This window comes from Protomyctophum bolini, assembly GCF_963924005.1.
Source record: "Protomyctophum bolini genome assembly, chromosome: 17".
NCBI lineage: Eukaryota > Metazoa > Chordata > Actinopteri > Myctophiformes > Myctophidae > Protomyctophum > Protomyctophum bolini.
In genome coordinates this window covers 8,045,891-8,056,536 of record NC_137878.1, presented here as the reverse complement: position 1 = coordinate 8,056,536, position 10,646 = coordinate 8,045,891, and the positions used below count along the sequence as shown (strand labels likewise).

At 44.6% G+C, this 10,646-nt stretch overlaps 1 protein-coding gene across 1 annotated transcript in view; it reads left to right on the top strand.

Moving 5' to 3' along the window:
- The window catches only part of kcnh8 (potassium voltage-gated channel, subfamily H (eag-related), member 8), a gene marked incomplete at both ends in the record, with an annotated part of 117,911 nt that extends 108,789 nt beyond the window's left edge, over positions 1–9,122 (top strand). The window contains 2 exons of the mRNA XM_080787058.1: positions 8,310–8,863; positions 8,906–9,122. Coding sequence (XP_080643184.1) covers positions 8,310–8,863; positions 8,906–9,122 — 771 coding nt within the window. The remainder of the gene's footprint in view (positions 1–8,309; positions 8,864–8,905) is intronic.
- Positions 9,123–10,646: the final 1,524 nt, after the last annotated feature.

Here is a 10,646-nt window from a genome sequence, read left to right as displayed (position 1 = left end):
TTCCAAATTGAATTGTAGTAGGCCACCACCGCTCAAGGAGCAATTGTTTCCCTTCCGTCTTATTTAGATGTAGCGCCCACTCCATGTGGAACCCGCCCCTGTCTTTTGATTCGCATTTCATTTGAAACGCAACGCACTGGGCCACGCCCCTGCTGCACAGGATCTGAGGCCAATTTTCCTAGACTAGGGTGAACATAACAATGGTTTCAATGAAACTATATAGGGGAACGTATAGTGCAGGGAGAAAAGATGGGGTTTTTACTAGCCTATAGCTAGATTTAAAAATGTCCGGAGAGTTGACATCTCTCTGACAGCTTGAGGGAGAGCGTTATCCAGAGACAGGGTGCACTATGTGTGTGAACATGCATCTGCCCCCATGTGGCACCGTTACTTTATTTATTTATGTGTCGTGACTGTGAGTTTTACGGCATCCTGGGAGGGATGTATATATATTTTGTCTTAAAGGAGCTATAACATTAAATTCAACTTTTTCAATTTATTTTGTGTTTTTGGGGCTCCCATGTGTGTTTTCTCTCCCCACAAATAACCAATTTTGAACAATCAGGCTTTCATATCATATAGGTGCTTTAATGGAAATTGCTCTCAGGAACAGCTCAACTGATTTTGGTCTCATCGTGATGTCATCAATGTCACCCTACTTTGTATATTTCCTCCTTCTTCAGTCTTCAGTTTCAAATTTGCATTTCCACTTTGTTTACAATGTCCACCATTGTTGATTTTCCAAGCTGGCATGGAATGGAAACGAATCTGTTTTTTTCTAGCATCAGTATTATAATGACTCAGATATTAAATATTCTGCATATCAGCACCCCCACCACCTCAGGACATTGTGGTATTGCAGCTAAAACTGCTTTCAAAGTCCAGAAAGAAATGACAAGGCCTGGTTATATCAGAGTGGTGATGGACATAGACAATATTATATTAAATATTGAAAGCCGTTTTAAAATGCATGTTATTTGCGCTTTAAACTGGACGTGTAGGATGGAGCGAGTCCATTTAAGGCTTCATATAGGCCAGGAGGTTCACCTTAAAGTCGTCTCTATAAAGTGAAACAAATATTACCTGAGTCTTAAACTGGATAATTCAAACTTGAACCCTGTTTGTGCGTGATAACACTCCTGTTAGGTTACGGGGGAAACATAACACAGGAAACATAGTACAGGTTGTTAAATGCCACAGTATATATTTCTACAGAAACCGGAATATACAAAATTGGCCTCAAAGTGTTTTAACAGACAAACAATACAAATATACATTATATATATATATATGTCTTCACATCAGTGTTGTTTTTGGCTTTAGTTTTAGTCATTATAGTCTCTTGAGTATAGTTTTCATTTCGTTTTAGTCACATTTTAGTCACCTGGAATGTTTTAGTGTTGTGTCTAGTTGTTTCAGTCGACTAAAGGTCATATGATTTTAGTCGACTAAATCTACAGTTGATTTAGTCGACTAAAATGCCTTTTTTGGAGGGCCTTGATGCCGTCGTCATTTTTACACTTGGCTGAAAATAGCCGGTAGCTTGTAGGTCTGCTATTTTACATTGCATATTTGTAAAATGACTTATACTGGATCTATTCTCTATGTGGGTCCCTTATCCTAACATTTTAGTCTAGTTTTGTTTTGTTGACGAAAATGTCAGTATATTTAGTCTTAGTTTTAGTCACCATAGCTTAGTTTTCATTCAGTTTCCATCTAGTTTTTGTCAGTGAAAAAAGGTAGTCGACGAACACGTCGTCATATAGTATTAGTCGACTAAAACAACACTGCTTCACATGCAGAGCATGCTGCTGACACATGCAGGTGCGCGCACAGCCGTGCACGCGCACACACACACACACACACACACACACACACACACACACACACACTCGCTTGTGTGTGGGGTCCCATGGTTTTGATTGGCAGGTGGTTAAATTGACATTAGACATTTGGCAGGTGAGGAGTGGTGCGTGTGTGTGTGCGTGCGTGCGTGTGTGCGTGCGTGCATGTGCGCGTGCGTGCGTGCCCCTCCGTGTCTCACTCTGTCACCTGCGCTGAGCTGATACACTGAGACTGAGAGCGGGACGATGGGGACACAGGGCTCTCTTTGTCCCCCGAAGACAGACAGAGAGAGAAGGAGGGGATGCATGGGAGAAAGGTGTGGGATTCATTTTAAGCCGTTTTGGACTGAGACCAGATTCTATATAGAAAAAATGTATTCTATGAATTCAGTTTTCAAACTATTTCATGTCAAGGACATACCAAAAAAATCAATGTAATTGTAATTGGCCGTTGAAAGGACATATATACAATGATTTGCGACACATTTTCAAAGATTTTTCAAAAATAGCAGATCTGCAATTTTTTTCAATATAGCTAAAGTTTAAAAGAATGCTTATAAAACACCAAAAGGAGTTCCCGTCCTGAATGGTTTAAGGCTATAAGAAAGCAACGGGGAATACATATCGTTCTACCTCAGGGTCGGTCTCGGTCTCTCTCTCTCTCTCTCTCTCTCTCTCTCTCTCTCTCTCTCTCTCTCTCTCTCTCTCTCTCTCATGGGTTAGCTTTGTCCTGACAGGAGGCGGGGGGGGGGGGGGGGGTGGTACAGTATAACCACCGATTTGACTAAATATTGTTTTTATGATGCCAACCCGTATCATTTAAAAGTCACACTTCTCTAATATATTTGGCAGTTAGAATCCCCCACTGCTGATAATGTTTACTGCTTATACCAATGCCACTGTCCAAGGTGCTGAAGTGGCTCTTTGCATGCCGTGGCATTCATTCTCCACACATCAGAAGGAAGTCCACGCAGAAATGTGAACTGCTCCCATATAGTTTTCGGCAAGATGTTGTGCATGCAGACACCATCCCCCCCCCCCTCCCCATTAGATGCTGTAACTTATATTGTCTTGCGCCGCAGATGCCAAAGTTTTCCTGTGAACTATACAGTACAGACACAGTGAAGACAAAACGCACCGGTGTATACTGTATACAGCTGCATGCAGAGATTGTCAAGAATAATGGTGTGTGGTTGCTGGTTGGGCAGGTGTCATTTTGCCTTAACCCATTCTGACCTGAGATCAGATTCATACGAGGTTTCCACTGGACACACACTGGTCTGATGAACCCATTCTGACCTGAGATCAGATTCTAAAAATGTCAGTCGTTCTTCGATTTTTCAAAAATAGCAGACCTACAAGCTCATAGCGCGCCACTCGGTGGCGCGCTATGAGCTTGTAGATCTGCTATTTTTCAATAGCTAAAGCATAACATGATGCTAACACCAAAATGGGTTCCCGTTCAGAATGGGTTAAGTGTTTTTGTCAGCTGGAGAAGATATTCTGAACATAAATCCTGGATCAGGCTGTATGCATGCAGTGAAAAAGTCCCATTTATCCAAACTATAAATTGTGCATTTAGTACATGGCTCTTCTCGCTAAGTTTGCAGTATTAGTAGCATGTTAATAATGAACACAAAAAGTATGACATTGCAGTATATAATCGTCTCTGACCTGTAAACTTTGGCTCTGACACCCCTCCTCCTCCTCCTCGGTGGGATATGGATTAGGGATTAGTGTATACGGCTGAGCAGAGGCCAGCGCAGTGACCTCTCAGCTTCCTGAATGTCTTAACCCATTCTGACCTGAGATCAGATTCTAAAAAAATGTCTTCTACATCCTGACAGTTTTCCATTCTGACCTGAGATCAGATTCTAAAAAAAAAGTCTTCTATGTCAGTCGCTCTTCGATTTTTCAAAAATAGCAGACCTATACAAGCTCGTAGCGCGCCACTCGGTGGCGCGCTATGAGCTTGTAGATCTGCTATTTTTAAATAGCTATAAAGCATAACGTAATGCTAACACCAAAACGGGTTCCCACCTACAATGGGATAATCAACGCCTTCACAGGAGCGCTGGAACAATGACAGTTCCCTGCAGAGTGCTGCACTCAACACATTCGGCACCATGCATGGACATCCTTATACCAAAATATATATATATATACCCAAAAGCCAACTTTTACCCAAACTTTATATGCCGATCCCGAGATTTCCTCGGGATTCGTGCTTCATGCGACCTCCTTTTGCCAACACGAGAGATCTCGGGGTTTGTTTAACGTCATTTAATCCAGACTTAATAGTATTTACTTTACAGTTCTTTTGGCATCCATCGTTATAGCCTCCGGTGGCTCCCATGGTGTGTATAGTCATCGAATTTCCAAAATGTCCTCGTGCACGTGGACGCGCACGCGCACGCACGCGGTCTCTAAAGCATTTTAGGGCTCATATTGAGATAAAGGACCAGTGGTGGAAAAAGTACTCGATGGTTTTACTTAAGTAAAAGGACCAATTCTGCAATTTAGAACTACTTCGTTACAAGTAAAAGTACGGAATTGAAAATGTACTTGAGTAAAAGTACAAAAGTATCGGCATCACAATGTACTTAAAGTACTAAAAGTAAAAGTACTCATATTGCACAATGTCCCATTTCAAGTTCAAAATGTGTACAAATGTCTATTGAAAATAGCAGATCTATATACTGTACGCATGTTGGGAATGTGGATTGGTCTCAATGAGGAAAGATTTTCTGCAGTTTGCAGATGAAAAAATAAATGCTGTAATTTGTTGAATTGAAAAGAAAAAGACCTGGTAAACTCAGTAGAATCATACTGCTCTTTAATAAAATAAAATAAAAATAAAAAAAACAGCTTTAGACCGTGTAAAAACTGTAAATCATAATACTTTGTCCAAGAGAGACAAAGAAAGGGAAGAAGAGTGCCACACTCTGTGCCCAGAAGCTGGGTCGCCTCCCTCATGTTTCCCCCCTGGTTCCCCCGCTGATATTCTCCTCCTCCCCTCTCTGGGTGGCCTGATTGAGAGACTGGTTCCACCTGAGCAACCCAGCTGTAGACCATGTTTGTGATTGGAATTTGGACTTGGATGTGTATTTAAGTTGTGCTCTGTCTTGTGTTTGGTTGCTGGATTATTGTCTATGCTGTTCGTTTGCCCTCCTGGGTTCATGATTTATTAACCGGTATGTAAAGTAAAGACTTATGTGAGTTCATTCCTTGTTTCCTGGGGCTGTTTTCCTGCATTTTGGGTTCATTTATTCCTGGGTGTGAGCAGGAAAAGAAAGAAGGTTTGAGCGCTTTTACCACAAAGAGTACAGGTAAAGGGCCTTAAATATTTACAAGCTTTTGCTACAAACGGTACAACCAAAACGTCTCTTGGCTTATTTACAAGCTTTGCTACAAACTGTACAACAACGGTACGGTCTCTTACCTTTTTGCATGCACACACGCACGCACACATTTACACAGTAATTAAGTAATCATGGTGCAGGACATTATTCAAGTTGCAACATTCAAGGCAACATTATTCACTTGTTTAAATTTGCTCCCCGTGGCCCCTTAGGGCCGAGGTTGTGCCACACTAGAGGTGTCAACAACATAACACAGTACACGAGGTGTTTTATCCTATCACGACTTGTTTTATCTACCTTTTATACCACAATTTATTTATTTTTATTTCTTCGAATTTTTCATCCCATTGTTTTCACCCATTGTCAGTTGTCTAATGTCATTCTGGACGATACACTTCCTCTGCCAACCTGGGGAGAGCAACGGACTGACCTCATATACTTCCTTCTATGCATGAGGAGTCCAAGCCGCTTCTTTTCACCTGAGGGGGGGGGAGTCTCCCCCTCAACCGGGCGCCCTGGCTGACCAGGGGGAGGCAGTATAGAGCCAACCCTATAGGGGACATGGGAGAACACGGAAAACTCCACACAGAAGCAGAGGAGAGAACACAGCCCCAAGTGGGGAATCGAACCCAGGTCCTTCTAGCTGTATAAGCGACAGTGCCATACCGACTGTGCATCAGATAGGACTTTTCTGTTTGGATGTATGCAGGGCTGTCAAGTGAAGTGTCAAGGCCAGAAAGTAGTTTATTGTTTATTCACTCAGTAAGGCGTTCCCGCATAACTTCCGGGTATGATGATGTCATGATGATGTCACGCGCATACCCTCTACTACCACGATAATTCACCCGGTGCCAAGTGCCTATAAACTGTAATCCTGGGCACTACTCGCCCTCTGCCAACCTAGGAAAAATACACGGCATACTGCAATTTCTCGTCCAGTGCGTCAGGACACAAAATGTGTCACAAGATGTTGTGTTCATGTGCTTAAACAACTTGTGCTTTATAGCACATGATAACAATGTGTATTTTTATATTATCAGGTCCCAGTACGATACGAATAAGGTCAGAGCCGTTCTGAGGATCGGATTGCAGACGTGGTTGTTTGAGCTTATATAACTTTTACCTGTTTGTTGTCATGAACTTTAACTGGCGCTGATGTCTCTGCGGTCTTTGATTCCTATAACCGACAATTCATCGCCGAGGTGGGTGAGAGAGCGCTGGAATTGTGTTGACGGCGTGTCAGATTGGACCGGCCCTGCCACACTCTCAGCTTTTCTATTTTTACCACAGCCTGAGTTTATAGTTCCATGACACTTTTATATCAGCCTCTGCAGAGAGACATGGAGACAGAGCGGGACGAAGATTTATACAGTATACAATATCCTGAAATATTTCCCCAAAACTGTGTGCGTGTGCCCGTCGTGTGTATATTGGCTATACAGTCAGGTGTCTGGATGTGGTCTGTCATTGACTGTGACACAGCTTAATAACCCTCTAAGACCCACATTAATTTCTACTTGCAAAAAATAGATTTCAACCTTACTACTACTTTGTACTACTAGGACTAAGACTAAAAAAATATGTTAAAAAAAATAAAGTTTGATGAAAAATGTATAATAATTATATAATACTTATATAATAATATAATAAATTAATAATTTACATTTGGGGGATATCTTTTAACATGTTCTAGACATTCTAATGATCACAAAAAAACATATATTACAATTATTGTACCTACTTTTATTAGGGTAAAGGTCAAAAGTCTTAGGTTAAAAAATGTTCAAAATCGTCCAGACATTTTTTACTTGTGTGAATTTCAGCCTCTGTGGGGGGTATTTATATGCAAATATCATGACCAATGGCATTGGAATGGCATTGCAATGAACATCACTGATGACGTTTAGGTGAAAAAAGAACAGAAAAAAATAATAATAATTTAGTAATTAATTAAAATAAAATTGTTGCTAAAAAGCAACGCTGGGTCTTAGAGGGTTAAAGGCTTACGCATTTGTGATCACCTCTCTCTATACGTCTTTAGTTTTTTTTCCCATTATTCAAACGGAGACCCTTTATACACGCTTATAGCTCCATGTGGGGGCACTGCGTCGCCCCACAGTGGACCGATGCCACGTCCACCCAGTCGCACTGACTGGTTGCACGCGACGATGACCATGACGAGCGGTCTGTTAATGCTGTGACAGGCAGCAGCAGATGGCGCCTTGGCATGAATCCAAGGCTCTTCCCTCGGTGGACATGCCACTCACGGAGCACAACTAATCACCCCCCCCCCCTCTCTCATCAGTCTAATGACCAATTACTGCGGCAGGATGGCACATGGTGAACTGGCACCCTTGGAAACAGCCGGGGTTTTTTTTAACCCAAAATGGCTGACCCAGATTATGCCGGCCGGGCGGACCCTTTGTGGTTTTGGTTCGGCTTTTCCCAATTTTATAGAACACGTTTATGCCATATCACAATAGATCAATATACCAAAATCACAGAGAATATCCGGTCTAATATCATGATATGGATATAATATTGATACTATAGGGATGTCCCGATCGCTTGGGCCATTATTGGATAGTTTATAAAGTATACGGTGACAGGAAATGGGGAGAGAGAGATGGGGGTGACACGCGGCAAAGGTCGTCGGGATCGGGGAGTCGAACCCGGAGTCGATACCCGCGACACGCTGTCAGGCTGGCTTATAGCAGCCAATATGGCGCCCGCGGGCCGCTTTGGTCATAATCGTCATAAGCAGCACTTTTTGCCTGGAGGGCGTCTTTCTCTGAATCGAGGCTCAGATGGAGGTGGATGGAACAAAGTGACGATGTTATAGGGGCTCAATACTAAACCGCCGCGATACCACGTGGTTACAGTATTAATGCTTCTGAAGACCTGTTATAATAATATACAATGCTCACATTTAGCTATAGCCGATTTTCCGCTTCCTTATTTTTGGGCGGAACGGGGAAATGGAAGGGGGTTTTCCCAAGTAAAATAGAGCTGTCTGTATATATATGGTGCCAGAGAGGTTTTGGTTGGCATCGTGCAGGGTCGTCCTCATCACGGTGTTTGTCTTATGGTTGTTTTTTTACAGGTGACCACCCTGGGCAAGGAGGTAGCCGACCTGGGCCGCGTCATGCGGAGCATGGCCCGCCTCATGGAGACCATGATGGCCTCTCCGCCGCCGCGCCCCCCTGTCGCCAACATCACGCCCTGCTGCCCCACACACCACCACTGCTCCGCGGCGGGACAACAGCCTAGCATAACGCCTCCCCGGTCCTACCCCTACCCCTCCTCACCGAGCCCCCACCTCTGGACGTGCGCGGCGGACGCAATAACAGCCTTCTCCCCGTGCGCCGCCTCATCGTCGTTGTCGTCGCACGCGACGCCCCCCCGCCGTCCCCCCTTTTCTGACACATTGACAGAGGCGGGGGTCTCTTCTGTCACGCAGCACAACAGGGGGTACCCTTCTCCTCCTCCTCCAGACGTCAGCCCTGATGGCTCGGCCCCACCACCACCACACCCTCCTCCTCAAGCCTCCCGCCTCGTGCTCCGTCCGGCCGTGTCCTCCGTGTCCTCCTCTTCCGTCGTGATGATGGAGTCCTCCTCCTCCTCGGAGTTTCTGCTGCCCTCCTCCTCCTCCTCGCCGCCCCACCTCCTCCTCCCCTCCTCCTCCTCCTGCTCCTCTAGGACGGCCCACATCAGCTCCACCAACACCCATTCCACCGCCGCCGCCACAGCACGGTCCAGAGCTCACAGTCTGGAGGCGCCCTCACTTCCGATGCTGAGAGAAGGAGTCCCTGCCTCCGTCGCCCCTCATCCGAGCTCGGGAAGTCTGCCTCGATCCGGAGTACCGGGGCGGCATTCCTCCTACGCACTCGACACCGTCGCCACCGACGGTTTGTAGCATGATGAAGAACTTCCTGAATTTTTTTGCCCCCGTAGAAACACAACAGAACCTGTCGGGGCGGGGGGGCATTGAAAGGCCCAAACTGACAATGATCTTTCGACAAATTGCTCCCTGACGGCGGGGTACACAGCTCAGATATGTATATGTCGTTTTCCCCCTTTTTGTTTCTTATACGGCACGTGTTTTAAAAGACATTAATTGTTATAATCCATAATCGCATGAAAATGAGTACAGAGAGGGTTTTGTTTCTTTTTTTTTTTTACTTTTAGTTTTTCTTTTTTTTTCTTTTTAAAGGTACAGTAGCTTTACACCGTAGATATGTAGCAACGGTATAGTGGGGGAGTGTCTCGCGCGAGGAGACGTGGTTTTCGTTTTCGTAAAAAGAGAGAGTATGGTGGTTTTCAACCAGTGGTCCTTGATGGAGAGTTGGTAACCAAATGGACCCTTCCTTATAGATCTTTAACTCTCGAGAGCATTAAATGAAACCATTTGACGCTCTCGTAAGAGTTACATTATTGTTAAACATCTGCATTTCTTATAATGTATATACACGAAGTCTACACAATTAGAGAATGTAGAAGAATTGTTATTTCGATCAACGTTTTTCCTGTTATCTGCATGGTATACAACGTCAACACAACATGGGATTGTTTACAAAATCGTACCCAACGATAACAAAGTTTTGGGTCTGAACAGGCTTTTAACCCATTCTGACCTGAGATCAGATTCATACGAGGTTTCCACTGGACACACACACTGGTCTGATTAACCCATTCTGACTTGAGATCATCAGATTCTAAAAATGTCAGTCGTTCTTCGATTTTTCAAAAATAACAGACCTATACAAGCTCGTAGATCTGCTGTTTTTCAATAGCTAAAGCATAACATGACGCTAACACACCAAAATGGGTTCCCGTTCAGAATGGGATAAATCTCATCAAATGGTGGTCCGTCCGTGGCTCAATTCTCCAAATAAATAGTGGACCTTGATATGAAAAGGGTTTGAAAACCACTGGTGTATACAAAAGGTCGCCGTGACTTTGTCGGACACACAGAAACACACACACGTCCGGGGCCCGCCAGCTCCGGCAACAACTCCCACCTTTACCTCCCACAACCCCCATTGGCCCCCCCAGCCAGCCAGCCAGCCAGCAGCAGGACTGTGACCGTTATTATTGAGAACAAAGTTGCGGGGATGAAGAAGGGATGGATGAGATGAGACGCATATATATACGGGAGAAGAATTCCTTTTCTGTGTTTCTTTCTTTTCCTTTTTACCTGCTCCTTTTTTGCGCCCAACGGCGGCGGTGGTTTTTTCAGGTCGGCTGGGCTGATCGGATGAAGAAGGAGGGGGAAAAAAACAACAGTGCAGGCGAGTGACCAGGGGGGGGGGGGGGGGCAAGGAGGAGGAGGAGGAGGAGGAGGCTGGGCGAAGCCGCCGGAGGCAGGAAAAAGTACTCTTCCGGATATTTCACCCGGCTTTGTCGCCCCGTTGCCTCTGCCTTCTGTAACACCACCGTG